Below are 17,875 nucleotides of genomic sequence, written 5' to 3' on the forward strand. Positions count from 1 at the left end.
ATGAGATGAAGGCAGAGGCTTGAACCCACTGAGCCACCCAGGCACCCCAGGCCCACCCAGTGCTTTATTTTAAAATAAGGCTTGTGTTAGATTATTTTGCCCAACTTAGGTTAATGTAAGTGTTCTCAGCCCATTTGAGGCTAAGCTATGGGTGGTAGGTTAGTGTTATTAAATACTTTTTTGACTCAAGGTATTTTCAAGTTATCATGGGCTTATTGGAATGTCACCATGTCGTAAATCAAGAGAGGAAGATCTGTACATGTATGTAAGTTCTTCAAAAGCTAAGGTGTCTTGGTTGTCTCTAAGATTATGGCACTAAAAAGCACAATGCAATCTCTGCTTGCGGCTAGGAGTTTAATTTTGCACCATACTAGCTTATCTGGTAGTGATTATCAGGTAGGGACATGGGCTGATGCGGTGGCAGTTCTAGAGATATTAGTGATAAATATGTTAAATCCATTAAGTATAATTACAGTCCAGTACATCTTGAATGCAGTTTCTAAATATTGGGTATACTGACATACTACATCTGGGGAACACTTGACTAATGTATATAGTGTTCTGTCTATTGGAACAATGAACAGGAACAAAGTGTAAATATGTTGCCATTTAAAATGTATATTTTCTGTTAAGTTTTATTTTTTAATCATTATTTGCAATAACTCTGGAAACTGATAGTCCTAAATCCCTCCAACAAACCCCACTTTGTATTACTAGGAGAGTTCTAGTTTCAAAGATACCTGTTGGTCATCTTGGAACTATAGGTTCCTAAGGGAGCGTCAGTGAACGGACAGTGAACATGACATCCATTTAAGTACTAGATATGGTTGTAAGGCAACTCTACTGACATATTTTGAGTCCAGAACACGATGCTGGCTTAAGTTCTGTCTAGCAGGACAGTCAGGAGAAGATAACCCTAGTTAGGGAATATAGGAAGGAAATCCCTGTCATTAAGTAGATGGATGCCCAGTCCACAAATAATTCTGAATTGACTACATGAATGTGTTGTCTAGCATTCATAGGACCATGGATATTTTGTATAATAGGGACTATTCTGGATTATAAATTTCCATGAAGCAGAGGTTCTTTGAAGATAATTTATTTTCAGTTTTTAATACTAGTGCATATGTCTTCATTTTAACCTACCTAATGCTGTTTCACTCAAGTGTCTCTTCTTTCTTCCCTGGAACAAATGTGCAGAAGATTCTGACCTTATTTGAGGCTTGCAAGTAGGAGAATATCCATTTCTCCATTGATTCAGAGAAGTATTATGTACTAAAACAAATAGAAAGGAAATGTGAACTTTTCCTTAACACATAATGAACATGTTAATGTTTTTACTTAAAACATTGCAGAACATTAATTCACCAGTTCAAAATAAATATGAGAGAGAGAGACTTATATATCAAAATGGAATGTTCCTAAACTGAAAATACCAATAATAAGGTTGCTTAAAAACATCTTCAAGAAGTATCCAATTTCCTATAGTTGCTCCATTACTTGAAGTGGATGAAAAGGAAAGGTGACCTTTTCCAAAGTCTTCTCAATTACAGAATCTTTGGTTGGTTCCGGTCTGTAAATCTTGGCTGAATATAATCTGAATATATATCTGAACCCCTAATTAGCTCCCCCTCCCCCTTAAATCTGGAAGTAATTCAGGATAAAGATTCTACAAAATCACAATAAATAGGGGCCTCTTGAGCAAGAACCAGATTTCATCAAACTGACAGTACCCAGCACCATTCTTTCACTTTTTAAAAGCACTGGTATTCTCAAACTTTTATGTCACTTAATATAATAGCTCTGTGCCTCAGTTGCCTTATCTGTAAAATAGGAGTTAGAACAGCTGTCATGGGCTTAATGAGGATTAAATGAGTTAATCCCTGTAACAGTCATTAGAAGGATATCTGTCATGGTAAGTATTCAATAAATGTAGTTTTATTATTATTGCCTATCTGAACCCCGTATTTCCAGTGCTGGCTTAATAACCAAATTGGCTTCATTTTTGAAGGGTTTAGAGATGAAAAAGAAATGCAGGCTGAAGTGCCAAATCTCACCAACACTGGGGTGGGGGGTGGGGACGGATGGCCTACTAACAATAACTGGGATTCTGATTTCAAGATGACAAAGCAGTCTAAAAATAATAGACAAAAGATTTATACATAGACATGTCTAGATCTGCATATATATATCCCCATTAGCAAGCCACAAAAGGGAACTTGTAAGTAAAGCAGAATTTGTGTGGAATCTCTGAAAGACATCATACGGAATTTGAAGAGCAGTGCAAAAAAGCATGTGGGAAAGTGCTGCCACAAAAATAGGATCATCAGAGGTGCTCTAGACCTGGAGGAAAGGGAAATGGTGCAGGACAATTACCTAGATGGATAGTTATCTGATAGGGTAACTACACATGCCAACTCCTCAGCCACACTCCTTGAGATTATTTGCCTTAATAGGTAACAAAATTTTGGTTTCTGTCTTGGGCAGAGAAATGGATGGGGAGAGAGAGAAAGCAATGCCCAGTGCCTCACTTTGAAATATGTCCTGCCCATCCCTAACTGCTTCTGAAAATACTACCGAGTGCAAATTTCTGTGCCATCTATGAAAAGGATCTCATAAATAACAGTGGCAGAAAGTATTAATAGTCAATATCAACTTTAAAGGTGAGAACACAAAACTCCAGAAGTCTGCACAGCACCATAAAAAATGAAGTACAAACAAATAACCACCCAGAAACCGTGAATGGATTCACAGAATACAAACAAGTCTTTTAAAAACAACATTGCCAAAAGAAATAGGCAAAAGGTTCCTTAAGAGAGACCTCAGAGATGGAAAATATAATTGCTCAAATTTAAAAACAACCATAACTATCTGGTCTGAGTAATAGAATGGACATGGCTGAACATGACAGTCAGTGGGTTGGCAGAGGAACTGTACAAGTGAAGGAAAAGAGTGGTAGAAAATATGGGGGGAGAAAAGGATGAAATGGGGCAACATAACAATGAGGCAAAGTTGAAGAAACGATAGACAAAAATTTTTCCATTAAGATTTTAAGAACTCCTTTGAGTGTCAAGTGGGGAAGGAAAAAATCCTAATCATACATCACTTCACAACAAGGATACCCTAAAAGTTAACAGAAAAGGGATTAAAAAGATTACTGCAAAGTCATGAGGATCAAATTGACAAAGCAAAACTAAACGATGGAAAACAACAGTGAGTTTAAGGAGCTCAGGGAGGGAGGGGTGCCTGGGTGGCTTCAGTTCAGTGCCCAACTCAGTTTTGGCTCCATTCCTGATAGATTTTAAGATCAGTGCAGAGTCTGCTTGGGACATCCCTTTCTCTTTGCCTCTTTCTCTCAAATCTTAAAAAAAAATAAAATAAAATAAAATAATTAAAGAGCTCAGGGAAAATGGCAGGACTCTAGATGGCCCCCAAGATTTCTTACCACTGAAAAGAATGCAGAGAAAGATGTTAAATATAAAACCAAATGAATTGGCAGGCATAATTTCAAACTCATTTCTAGAAAGGTGTAACTAGAATTGTGAGAGGTTTTAAAATAATTAATATGCCTAATACATGCAGGTGTCCCAGTAATGCTCTCTGTTTTAATGGGAACATTTCTGGAGTATTTTAAAACAAATACCAGTCAATTCACCCTTCTAAAAGCAATTCACCATCTTGCGTGTTTTCTAGAACCAAATTAACCTTTTTGAAGAAACTTCAGTCTTTCCTAAGGTGGCACTTTTTACTTAATTTTACTTTAGTCTTCTTTATACGACTTTTTCCTTAGTATCATAAGGTTGCGGTGGACTCTTGACACAGTAGGAAATACAGGACAATTCAAAATCAGACTGCACATGCTCTTCACCTACTTACAACCCTCTTAGCCTTTCAGTTCTTGCTCTCCAAAATCTGGATTCTATCCTAAAACACACCTTGACTTAGTGTCTCAATTTCCTGCCTTCCCTTTCTTCCCTTTGATTTATTCATTCAGTAACTTTATAGAGAGCTGATTACATGCCAGGCACTGTATTATACCCTTGGGACACTGGTGAGCAAAAACAGTCATGATCCTTGTTACTAATGAAGTTTATAAGCATCTCAAAAACTATAACTAATGCATAACAGAAAAGAGAAGTACTATTTAAAGAAGTTAATGGGAGTATGAAACAAGAGAACTCTAGGAGAAGTACCCAGGCAAAGTGACAAGATTTCAAATATGAACAGAAATCACTGATGGCAAGGGGAAGGAAGAGAGAATGGTACGTACAAAGGCCCAAAACAACAAATAAATTGGGCAATGGAACAGCAAGTAGTATAGAGTAAGGAAGTATAATGAGAAAGAACCATGAACAGGTAGGGGTTGTCCTAAGTAGGGTTTTAGGGGTCTCCTATAATATTCCCTCTGTCAGACATTTTAAGGAGTGGAGGTGGGGAAACAGTGTTATAAGTAGATTTACATTTTCCAAAGATCATTAGCTACAGGGATTGGAGGGAAAAAACTGATCAGGCTGTCAGCAGTATAGATGAGGGATCATTAGACTGGACTGTGGAAGTGGTGGAAATGCAGCAGGCTGTGTTTGAGACAAATGAGTAAGATTATATTGACAGTGGGTTTAGGTATCAGGAAGTGTAGGTAGAGAAGCTTGAGCCCTAGGTCTGGCTTGTGTGGGGTTGTGGTGCCACTGTTCTCTGTCCACTCTAAAATATAAACTTCATTTTGACATAATTTCAGACTAACAGAAAGCTTGCAATAGTAAAAAGTAGTCCATATACCCTTTATTCAAATTCCACAAATGTTAAATTTATATTTACTTTATCTTTCTGAACTCCAATGAGATTAGGTTGCTGATATACAATTTCCTTCTAAATTTGTCGACGTGTATTATTCAAAAACAAGGGCATTTTCTTACATGGCCACACAACTGTCAATCAAATTAATACCATTAACCATGGACTCATTTAAATTTCACCAATTATTCCTATAATGTTCTTTATAGAAAATTCTGTTCATTCTGCATTTAGTTGTCATGTGTCTAAAGTTTTCTTATATCTGCAACAGTTCCACTGTCTTGTCTTTCATGGCTGCATATTTTGATGAGTACAGGCCCTTAACTGGCTTTGCCTGGTATTTCCTCAGGACTGGCAACTAACAGTTTACTCTTCAACCCACTACAATTTTTCTTTTCCCTACTTGTTATCTGAAGTCAGCTGTACATTCTTGAAATTCTTCTGGATAACAGAGGATAAATAAAAGCTATGTGGAAGGCACACAGACATCCATCTACTTCCCCTCATACAATTTACCCTATAGTACCAGGCATTTTGTATACACTTGAAAGCCACACCGTTTTTTGTCTCCATGACGAATCACATTTGTTTCCATTTTAAAACCAAGATGGGCCAACAGCATTTGAACAACTTAGGACTTGTTAGAAATGCAGAGTCAGACCCCTTTCCAGACTTACTGAAGCAAAAACTGCATTCTAACAACATCCCTCAAGTAATTTGTTTGCACATAAAAGTTTGAGAATGAATGATCTGGAACACTTTACTCTTCTTCTAAATTCCAAGTAAGTACTTAAAGCTGCAGTTGGCATCACCATCTTTCTGAGTTCCTTGTGCCCCCTCCCCATCACCCTTACCCGCTTCCTTCCCGTTGTCTTCCCCTAGGCAGTGAGTTACACTCTCCCTCTTCTTTTTAGAATTTTTTTTTATCATATCTGTGCCCACATCATTTTAATAGTTAACTTGTGTGTCTGCTTCCTCTTAATACATTATAATTTCTTTGAGTCTCTGTGATTCATCTTTTGATTCGTCAGTCTGCCTGGCACAGAGTAAATGGTCGATAAATGTTGAGCTCTAGAGTTTTATTTAATTCTACAGAAATCACTAACAACAAATAGTGATGACCAGTATTTCAGACATGCCTTACATAGTATGAAATCTAATGCTTAATTTGAGTTGGGAGTGGTCGGGAAAGAAAATAAGGGAGGAGAGATTGGGATAAATACAATATACTTCACTGATTCACCTAATAATATTGCACCATTCATCTCAAATGTCTTCTCTTCCTAGCTCTTAATTCCCCATTACTACCATGTCATTACATCATTGATATGCTACTATTATTTCTGTGCCTAACACATTTACACTGCCCTTTTTTTTAATTTTAGAAAATAACATTAGAAATAATAAAACCATCTAATCTCACTTATCTAACAGCATATAATTTCATTTTTGTATATTTCATTCAGTCATACAAATGCATATAATTCATATTCACATTTCAAATGTAATTTCATTTAAATATGTGTACAATTATACTTCTCAAATTTTATTAATTCACCCATTGTTATTTTTTCAGATGGTTACCTAACATTCTTCTGGTTAGAGATAATATCATTTATCCTCTAGCTGTTAGAGCTAGTTGTTATCATCATGGTATTTCTATTATGGTCATTCTTAAACTAATCACCTTCATGCACACATTTTTTTCTTTTTCTAAAATTAACCTCAGTATAAATTTCAAGTAGTAGAATTGTATCATGAAAAAGTATCTGAACATAAACCTATATTTTCCTGTATTTCTTTGGTCTTTTTTTCCCTAAGCATAGACAATTGTTCCTTGACCTTAGCGCTTTCAATTTTTTAAAAACTTTTTACTGTGAAAAAATTTCAACGAACACAAATGAAGAGATGAACGAACTCCCCTGTACCTATCATTCATCATCAGTGATTACACACTGGTGACCATCCCCAACTTTTTTTTGCTAGCCTGTTTTAAAGCAAATCCCAACAAAAGATATGTGAGTTTAAATTTCTAACAAACATAAAGAGTGTGTGTGTGTTATGTAACCACATGTATTATTACATCTAACAAACTTCATTAATATCCAACAGCCATGCGTGTTCAAATTTCATGATCTCAAAAATTGTGTGAATGTGTACAGCTGAGTTGTTCAAGTCAGGATCTCCAAAAGACCCACACATTCCATTTGGTTTACTGAAGAATGAACATTTCTACGTGGTTATAATTGTACCATACATAAAAGTAAAACACTTCTGTCCTCTTCTGTTATTTGACATTCGTTGATGTTTCTACCTTTACATGAACTTTAAAGGTATTTTTAAAAGGTACACGTTCCACTGTGTTGGTTAACCATATCTCAGTTACACTCTTTACCTTATTTCCAATTGTTCATTAACACAAATAATAGTAAAATGAATAGATTTGTACATAAAGGTGGTTTTGTATTTGCCATTAGGTTAGGTTACCAGAAAATGAATTTACTCGGTCAAAATTCAGGGCTAACAGTTTAGTAAACATTTGCACAAGTAAATTGTTATTTTTCCTCAGTGAGCTTATTTTAAAAATACATAATTTAAAGGCATTGTAATTAATTTCACGGTACTTCCCAAAAGGTTTGTATTCTTTTTTTTTTTTTTAAGATTTTATTTATTTATTTGACAGAGAGAAATCACAAGTAGATGGAGAGGCAGGCAGAGAGAGAGAGAGAGGGAAGCAGGCTCCCCGCCGAGCAGAGAGCCCGATGCGGGACTCGATCCCAGGACCCTGAGATCATGACCTGAGCCGAAGGCAGCGGCTTAACCCACTGAGCCATCCAGGTGCCCCAAAGGTTTGTATTCTTAATGCTACCTAATATTTGAGGGTCCTGATTTCACTACATACATCTTGTCAGAATTATTATAATGTTTAAATGTCTTAATATAATCGGAAAAAATAGTAAATATTTAGCAGAGTATCTACACATAAGCACTCAGTAAATGTTACTTATGATTATGATTTTCATTATCACCATCAAATACATCTTTTTTTTCTTCTAATTCTTTTAAGTCAGGACTTTAAAATTTAACTCTTTAATCCATCTGGAATGTATTTAAAATAAATTGAAGATGGACGAACATTAATGTGCATTATGAGTAGCTCTTTTTTTTTTTTTCCCCAAAAAGTCATTGTTTAATCCACTGATTTTAGAACAAACTTAGTTGTTTAAAACATGGACTCTGAACCAGAGTGCCTGGACTTGAATTCTGACCATATCACTATTCAAACCTTTGAATAGTGACTTTGGGAGAATTAGTCAAGGAAAATAATGATAATACAAAAATTAGTCAAGGAAAATAATAATAATACTCACTTTACAGGATTGTACAAATTAAAGCAACCAACAGATATAAAGCCCTTCAACCAGTAGTGGCGTTTAAGGAATACTTCATAAGAATTATTGTTATTATTTATTGATGAGGCCATCCTTCCCACACTGATAGGAAAAACCTCCTTTTTATCATATAGTGGCCAGAGGGGTCTGTCTCTAGTCTATTTAGTTTCCTTGATCTGGCTTCCATCAACACCACAATAAAATACTGCTTATAGCTTTATAATTTTGTTACCTGGCACTTCCTTTTTACTTCCTTATTGTTACCTGGCACTTCCTTTTCTTTAAAAAATTTTATTAGCTAGTCAACATTTTTTTCTCCCAGGTAAACTTTAGAATAACTTTGTTCCAAAAGAAAAGAAGAATACTGGGATGTCTGGATGGCTCAGTCAGTTAAGCATCTGCCTTCATCTCAGGACATGATCCCCTGAGTCCTGGGATCCTGGGATCCAGTCGCACACTGGATTCCTTGCTCAGCAAGAAGCCTGCTTCTCCCTCTGCCTGTTATTCCCCCTGCTTGTGCTCTCTTGCTGACAAATAAATAAAATCTTAAAAAAGAAAGAATACCTCTATGATTCTAATGAATGTTATAAACTGGGGAAAAAAATAACATCTTAAGCTCCAATACTGTCCTTTTTTTTTTTTTTTTTTAAGAAGTGGGTTCTATGCTAGGTTCGGAGCCTAACGTGGGGCCTGAACTCCTGACCCTGAGATCAAGAGCTGGATACTTAACTAAGCCACCCAGGTGCCTCAGACAATGCTGTCTTCTGATAAGAACAGGGTTATTTCTCTCTATAGGTACATATTCTTGTGTTCCTCAGTAAACTTTTTAAGTTTTCTTCGTGTAGGTCCTTACTAAGTTTAATTAATCCTAGATACTTTATATTTTCAATTAATGTGTCTAGTAAAATTCCTTTACATATTCTAACTGCTTATTACTGGTATTTATAAAAGCTGATTTTTGTAAATTTATTTTCAAATCTACTTTTCACAACTCCAATTCTAACAGGCAATGAACTGACTCTTAAGTTTTTGAGGTAGATAATTATTTTGAGGTAGATGATTATTCATCTGGAAGTAATTTTTCTTAGTTTATATGGCTTTTTTGATGTTAAGATTTTCGCTTTGTAGATGGTCAAAACATGTTGATGTTTTTCTTCCTTCTGATTGTTTCCAAGCACAATGTCCCTGCCCCCATTCATAATACTCATAACTATTTCGTTATAGTTCTTCTAGTTTTATTTTGTAATGTTAGTGTTTTATTTCTAGATATGAAATGAACTAGAATATGAAATGAACTAGAATTCATTCTGATATATTGTAGGAAACAATTATGTAACAAAATTTCTCCCCAAAGACTTACTATTTATTGAATAATTCTCCATGTTCTCATTGATTTATAATTCTTCCCTTATATAATAAAGCATAAGCTATATAGTCTGCTTCATGGATTTACTTCCTTAAATGCATACAAAATCTATGCTATTACAGATTTTTGTTATGTTTCCATATGTGGTTAGGATAGATTCTCTTAATACTTTTTCCAGCAGTTACTTTTGTGTTTTCCCATTTATCTTTCCCAGTGGGCTTTACACGTAGTTTGTTAAGTTAACCAAATTCTATTAAAATTTCAAGTTACATTGCATTAATCATATATACCAACAGGAAGAACTGATATCCTTATTAATTCCCATCATCTAGGAATGCTGTATTCTCCATGTGTAGATTTCCTTTTATATTTATTAATAATATTTCATAATTTTCACTCAGTAAGTATCATATTTCTTATTAAGATCACTCCTATGTATTTTCTATTTGTGTATGTGTGTGATTTGTAAAAAGTGAATATTAAAAATTAAGGATTTACATTTTGTTCCTTTGTTAAATTTTATTTCCTTAGAAAGCAAAAACAGTAAGTATCTGAAAGATGTAAAAACATATAAAGTACAAGATTTGTAAATGACATACCAGGTGATGGAGATATGACACAGTCTCCTACAAATTTATTTTCAGCAAGATCTCCTTTTATTTCAGTCTTTTTAAACAATGTTTCAAAGTGAAAATGAAGAGGCACATCTGGAAAAATAAAGTAAAAAAAAAAGGTACTTTTAGTGAATACCATTTTATATGGATTCTAATATTAAGATTGCTTTCTTTCTCTAAGTAGCACATATGCTTAGAAAAATAAGCAAAAACTCGAAATGTGCTATCAGAAGTGGCAAAATACTTCCTCCAAGCATACAGACAGCAGTATTTTGGAAATCACTGATTATATGCACTAAATAAAAACTCTAATGATGACTAAGTTCATAAACCAAAATAATAGATAAGATGATCAAAATTATAAGTATTAAGTACTATTCCCAGATAAAACAAATGTATCCAAAGGTCTTGAGTAAAACATACAGCCAGACTTGGCTCACTCTAAGGCCACTCCACCCTGTCCATACAAACTTTACATTTGAAATAATGAGGGTTCTGAAAGATATGTTTCAAGTACTTGAGAGAAAAACCACTATAATTCAGAAGCTACCTTTGATAAAAATACTAAGTGTCACATTCTCTTAGTTTACTAGTATTATGAATCACAAAATATGTTTTTACAAAGATTAAAACACATTTACAGACTAGCTCTCTTCCTTTAAATAGAGACTTAGATGTCAATTCCCTATATTCTCTATTCTCACCACCATAAGAGGAGCTAAATAATAAAGTATATGTGCTTCACATTTACGAAAGTTTTTTTCCTCAAGAATACAAAAACAAAAACATCTTCAAAAGTATTTAATAGAGACACCTAAACTTCTCCCTAAGAAACAACAAGAAATATCTTATAAAGCAGTTACTATATTGAAAGTTTTGCTACTGGAAAAAACACTAGTTATGAACACATAAATCAGAATATACCCAAAACAGGTCTGGATTTTAAACAAAAAGTCTTTATCCTTTAAGTATTTTAATAATAGATCCAACTCAAGTGTGGAAAAATATACAAAAAAAAAAAAGGTTCATGAGTTTCAAAATGGAGTGTCCTCCAAAGGGCCAGAACAGAGGTAGGAAAGATTTCAATCCTAGCACTACTATAATATGACTGTACAAAAATGAAACTAAGATTACAAATCAAATATGTTATTTAAACATTTCAGGAATCCAATATTTTCCAATTACCAAAACATAAGTTTATTTCTCCGAAGAAATATCACTTACTATTATAAAGAAAATATCACCTATTCTACCACTGTTCTTCATGAGTTGTGAGAAAATATGATGTAACTAGTGAAGAAACTTGTTCCACCCATATACCTTCCTTAGTCCCCACATTCTGACCTTTGGGGTTTTATAAGAATATTTCATAACACTTTAATACACTTACTAATTTACATTTCAGTTATCTCAAATGAGAATGCAAATACTTTGAGGGATTTATTGGTATTTATACTCTTAGTACTCCGTAAATTGTAGGTAATTGTTAAATGAATGCAAGAAGAAATGAATAACCCAATTAATAGGTGGGGAAGTTAATCTTAACTTATTGGAAGGGACATAAGAGGATTAAGTGAAGGATAATTATGCCAGCTCTCAGGATTATATCTTCAGAGAAATAAATACAGCAGGAGAAAACAGACGGTGAAGAGTAAGGTTAGAGTGTGGCTCTGGAGTAGGTCTACCTCACATCAAATCCTGCCTCCTTCATTTACTAGCTGTATACTCTTGGAATAATAATTTAACATCTCTAAGCCTCAGTTTTTTTGTATATAAGATAAAGAGGAAAATATGAAGATAAATATGATGGAAGAATTATACAAGAAGATATAATGTGCTTACAGGTATACTAAGCCCAAATGTTAGCTGCATTACCATTGTTATACTTATCACTGTTTGTTTCTATTATTAAGCTTTTCTTAAAGACAGAATACCATAGTTCCTGTCAGGAACTTAATTCTAAATATGTTGTAGCTAAGGAACCACTCGAATAATGATTAAAAAAAAAAAAAAAACAACTAAGATTCAGGATTCAGGACAGGAACAGGTACAGAAAATAGTGCTTTACAAAAAGGAGCAGTCCCTGGATGATGGGGAAAAAAAGCTGAAAAGGAAACAAAAGCCCATCTGAGATGTCTTCCCTTGAAGAGAAGAACCTGATATAACCAGTGTGAAGACTGTTTCTTTGACCCTTGTATTTATTTCATTTCAATATAGAAACAACTGGAAGGGTGACTGGCTGGCTCAGAAGAGCATCCAACTCTTGATCTTGGGGTTTTGAGTTTGAGTGTGGGGGTCACTGCACATAGAGATTACTAAACAAAAACCCAACCCAACCAAACAAAAAAACTTAAAAAAAAAAAGAAAAAGAAAAAGAAAAACAACTGGAACAGTTCCAACAAAGACCAAGAACTAGAAACTTAAAAGGGTATGGGGCTGTGTGTGCCTCATTCACTCAGTTATAGATTATAGATTTTCTCGAGGTTCAAAAGATGATATACCTAAAGATGGGCAATTTCTTATCTGAGGAAACTCAATGCTGATTATAAGCAGAAGAATATTATATAGCAGAGAAAAATCCATGCAAACCAACACATTAGGGGGAAAAATAAAACTGATTTACTGAGAAACATTTCAACAGCATAGTCATTTTATCAATAAAATTCTAAAAATTTAACAATGAAAAGATCAAAAGTTAATTATTTCCCAATATAACTCAAAATGGTTTCCAATGAATTTAAGAATCAACTTGCAAAAACAGAACATTAACTCACAGCATTAATTCCTCTATGAAAACTGTTAGTTTGTAAATATTAGTTCTAATATCCATTGGCAAAATAATTGATAAAATCTTATTCTAGATTCCTTGTATCTATAGGATTAGACTTCACCACAGAAAATATTCAGAGTTTACTTAGAATTTTTTTTTTATAAGTAGGCTTACCTGATGGCAACGACAGTACAGAATGGAAAGAGGAGTCCAATTCTGATACATGTTCTCTTAGTATCTGAGATTTGGAATTGTGTTCACAGCTACTCCAAGTTGAAGCTGATTGCAAGCAAGGCATTTGTGTGGTATTTAAAAACGTTGTTTCCTTTGAAGGCAAAGTCTGCAAAGAAAAAAAAAAACTTCATTTTTGCTTAAAAACTGAGTCAGAGAGGGTTTAATAATTACAGAGTACAGTATCTGAATGACACTAGCAAGTCCTGGCTTAATACGTCACCTTAGAGAAAAAGCTTGAAAACGAAAAGGGTTTATGAGAGGTTTATTTATTAAAGACCATAAATATGATGAGATTTCACTAATCTCTTTTCAGATTTTCAAGAGGAAGAGCAATGTCTGTGAAAACGGGTCTTCCCCCCAGTTTATGAAATCAAAAGAAAGAGAAAGGAGTTTGAGGAATGTTGGGTTAAAAGAAAATAGCTATATGCCGCAATGGTGAGAACTGCTAAGAGCAGGTGCTATGTTAAGATTAAGAATTGTGCAAACTGTTTTCTTCCTTGTAATCTGTTACAGTCAGTGAATGAAACTTGAATCCCTGCCTTAAATTCCAATGCCAGACAATGTCTACACTGGAATTATTGTGCAGTACTACGAGCACTGTACATGTTTATACTAAGTAAAATTTAACTTAATACATTAAAAAAGATAGATAAAACACACATTATATGCTACATGAGTTTGTGTTTCTGAAAATAAGGTTAAGATTTGAGTCCAGGAATTTTAAGAAAACCACACTGCTAAATCAAAAAAAGCTATGTTGCTATATTAACAAATACATATTCTGTTTAAAAACTGGATTTTAGGGGCACCTGGGTGGCTCAGTTGCTAAGCGTCTGCTTTCGGCTCAGGTCATGATACCAGCATGCTGAGATCGAGCCTCACATTGGGCTCCAGGCCCACACTGGGTGGGGGGGGGGAAATCCCTGCACAGCAGGAGGCCTGCTTCTCCCTCTCCCACTTCCCCTGCTTCTGTTCCCTCTCTCACTGTATCTCTCTGTTAAAAAAATAAATAAAATCTTTTTTAAAAACCCTGGATTTTAAATTATCCTTTAAGGTTAGAAAATTAGTATACAAAAAAGATCTAAACAATAGATAAAATATTTTAAAAATTAACAGAGCTCATTTATTCTCCTTCCCTCCCCCTTAGCCTCTACCTCCTATAATAATATTTGGACTCATTTTGTTTTTAATGTAACTGATATTTAAAATGCTTATAACAACAATGATCTTTAGATCCTATTTTTAAATGCTTTTATTTTATAAACTTACATTAGGTTTGTCAACTTTCTTGAGTTTGAGATTCCTAGCTAACCTCGGCAATTTCTGTTTCCATAGCACCTTAGGCATATCTATCATAGCATTCAACTAGACTTCCTCTGGACTACTATTATTAGCTCCTTGAAGGCTGGGATTAGTATTTGTTCAATCCTGTATTCCCAGAAACCTGACAAAGTCCCTGACACATGGTTGAAACGTGAATACTAACTAACTGAATTTAATCTTACTTGCCTTAATAAAAATTTAAGTGAATACAAATTCTCAAATGCATGTTTGCCTGAGATTACTTCACTGGGGAAAAAAACCAGTTCCTGTTAATATATGCCAAAATTTATCATGTAGTGACTTCTGTTTACATTCCACTAGCCAAGCCCTAGGTCAGATAGTCGTACCTAGCTGCAAGGAGGGTTAGGAAACGCAGTCGTTCTGGGAGGTCAAATAAACGGCTGAGTTTTTATAAAAAGATATCACATTTATACATGATTATAATAATGTGAGTCATTTCCAAGATTTATTCTAATGACGTTTTATGTATATACTTATGAGAACAGTTGCTGTTTCTTACCTTTACAAGATACGCTGGTATTCTGGACTCACACTAGAATTATTTACCCTTTTATGATGTACTTCAGAAAGGTATAAAAAATATTTAAAATTACAAAGAAAAAAATGCGCTAACCTCCCTTTTCCATATATGGCTAGAGCATTATGAATAAAAGGTGATAAAATCTGAATATTTACCATATAATTAGTTTTCTCTTGAAATTTTTCCAAATCCAGGAAACCCATTAGCCAATTTGAAACTATCCTAAATAATTATGGAGACAAGTGAGGGGCATCTAGGAAAAGGCCTTTTTGTTCCCTGCAGAGAAAGTGAAGCCCAGGAGGCTGAAAAGGAATGGATGGAAAAATAAGAGAAAGACCAGGAGATTCTTGACAATAAAAATTCTTATGTCTAGAGGTACTGTGATCAACAGTACCATATGCTGCATAAGATTCAAGCAAAATAAAGCTAAAAAGTATCCAGTAAGCTTTTTAGCTTTAATAATGAAACATTTCATATATACAAAAGTATATAATTTATAGGGAAGGCATAAAATTTTAAAAAACTATACTCACCATCCTATTCCAAGAAACAGAACAGTACCAATATCATTGTGCTTTCCCCCTCCTGTCCTAGCCGCATGAACCTGTGGCAGAAATTGCTGCTTTCTTCCCCATACCTGTGCTCTCATTCTCTCTCTTCTAGAACTCCTGATTTTCAGCTAGGCACATTTTTCAAGTCTCCATGGATCGAAAAATTACTATACAATAGATACAGTCTAGCCAGAAGACCATGAAGAGAAGTCATAAGTGCGACTTCCTTTTTAAGGTCACTTACTCCTCCATTCTTCCACATTACACATGAAATGTAACTGGTGGTGAGCCACCATAACCACGTGGATACAGAGCTCCAAAGAAGAGGAGCCTGGCTCTTAGATAACCATGCAGAACCTGTCATGCCTAGGATGTTTTCAACCTGTTACAAGACAGACTTGTGTCTTGTTTATGTCACTATGTGGGTTTCTGTCACATGCAGCTGAACCTGTATCTTAGCTAACACAGTGTGCCTCCTTAATCACATATTTTCTCTCAGACCTCCAGAAGTCGCTGCTATCTTGAATTTTAATTTTACCGTTTCCTTAACTTCCTTTATAGTTTTTCCACATAAACATACATAATTCTATATAACTTTTTAAAATCTGTATGCTTTAAAATGTATATAGACAGAATACTGTCTATATACATGCATCATTCTCCTGTTTATAAATATCTAGAGTATTTCTTACTTTTTATTATTATGAACAATGCTAGTATGAGTAACTTATTTGTCTCCTGGTACATGGCCATAAGAATTTCTCTGGAGTATGCTGCTAGAAATGGAAATGCGAGGTTAAAGAAACCCATGAGTGCACAGATTCAACTTCACTAGATGATATATTGTATTACAAAGTAGTCTTACCTAAATTTACACTCCAACAAAGCAGACCTTGGCTCTAACTGCTTTAGATTCATGCCAACAGGCATACTGTCAGATTTTACTTTTGCAAATCTCAGAGCATACAAATAATATCTCATGGTTGAAACTTGCATTGTTCTGCTTACAAGTTGACCACCTTTTCATACCTAAAACTGGTCATTCAGTTTTCCTTCTTTTGGGAAATACATATTTTGCTGATTTTTCTCTTGGAATGTCTTTTTCTTACTGATTTTTAATGTTTTCTTTACACACTCTAGAAAATTACAAATCCTTTGTAGGTTCTATACAGTGCTCCCTGTCTGTTCTTCTCTTTTTACTTTCTTTGCAATGTGTTTTGATCAAAAGATGTTAACAAATGTTTCCTTTACATATAGTTCGCACTTTTTTTTGTGTCTGTATGAGGAAGTCTTTCCCTACCCTGAAGTCAAAAGATACACTTCCACTTTTTTTCCCCCTATGTTTTAAGGTTTTGCCTTTTGTATTTAGGTCTTTACCTGAAACTGATTTTTTCTTATATGAATCATCAACTCACTGAGCACTTTTTATTGAACATCCTCTTTTAATTGATCTACAATGCTACCTGTTATATATATATACACCACATTCCATGTATGTGTCAGGCTATTTCAGGAATCTCTAATATTATACCATTTGTGTCTATCCTAATAATCAGTGTCTTAATTACTACAGTGTTTACATCTTGATATATGATACTCCAAGTTTCTCCACGTTGTTTGTCAGGGGTGTCTTGGCTATTACTGGCTTTCACTCTTCTGCAAAATTTTAGAAACAGCTTAATTTCCACCAAAAACCTGCAGAGCTTTTCTACATTTAATCTGTAAATCATTTAGGAGATGTTTGATTTTGGTATCATAACTAAAGGTTATCAACCCATGAATATAACATATATCATTTATTTAGGTCCTCTGTAATTTCTTTCAATAAAACTTTATCATTTTCTTCTCTAAAAGTCTTCACAGCTTTTGTTAGCTGTAATTTTCTAGGCACTTTAGTATTTTTTTTTCAACTGTAAAAGAATATAAAAATAAAATCGACTTTTATATTTTGAACATAACCCACAGCTTTGCTAAACTTTCTTTTTTAAAAAACTTTTTTCTAGTAATATATTTGTAGTTTCTTTTAGTTTTCTATTATCCAAATATATTATCTACAAATAGTGACAGTTTTTTTCACTATATTCTAAAATTTTATTTTATCATATTTAGGGGGTTCTAGATGGGCTCACCATTTTAGGGATGATTAGAAATGACCGAAGAAGACATTCTTTTGTACCACATTATAAAGGAAATGCTTTTAATTTCTAAGAATCAAGAATTATATAGATTAAGAATAATTGTAGATTTTTTAGGGGGGATCATACTCTTTATCAGAATATGTTCATAGGCTACC

General features: G+C 34.2%; 1 protein-coding gene and 1 long non-coding RNA gene across 8 annotated transcripts in view; one reads left to right on the plus strand and one right to left on the minus strand.

The window, feature by feature from the left end:
* Nucleotides 1-17,875, minus strand: part of KANSL1L (KAT8 regulatory NSL complex subunit 1 like) — a 137,989-nt gene that overhangs the window by 10,281 nt on the left and 109,833 nt on the right. For all 7 annotated transcript variants that reach the window (XM_032354660.1, XM_032354662.1, XM_032354661.1 and 4 more), the window contains 3 exons: nt 13,108-13,273; nt 10,149-10,256; nt 1,147-1,275 (listed from right to left, as the gene is read on the minus strand). In XM_032354660.1, the coding sequence (XP_032210551.1) occupies nt 1,147-1,275; nt 10,149-10,256; nt 13,108-13,273 (403 nt within the window). The remainder of the gene's footprint in view (nt 1-1,146; nt 1,276-10,148; nt 10,257-13,107; nt 13,274-17,875) is intronic.
* LOC116597224 lies at nt 1,273-7,968 on the plus strand. Its single transcript, XR_004288503.1, has 2 exons — nt 1,273-7,425; nt 7,641-7,968. It is a non-coding gene; the product is annotated as an uncharacterized LOC116597224 (long non-coding RNA).

Source organism: Mustela erminea, chromosome 8, assembly GCF_009829155.1.
Source record: "Mustela erminea isolate mMusErm1 chromosome 8, mMusErm1.Pri, whole genome shotgun sequence".
NCBI classification, from domain to species: Eukaryota; Metazoa; Chordata; class Mammalia; order Carnivora; family Mustelidae; genus Mustela; species Mustela erminea.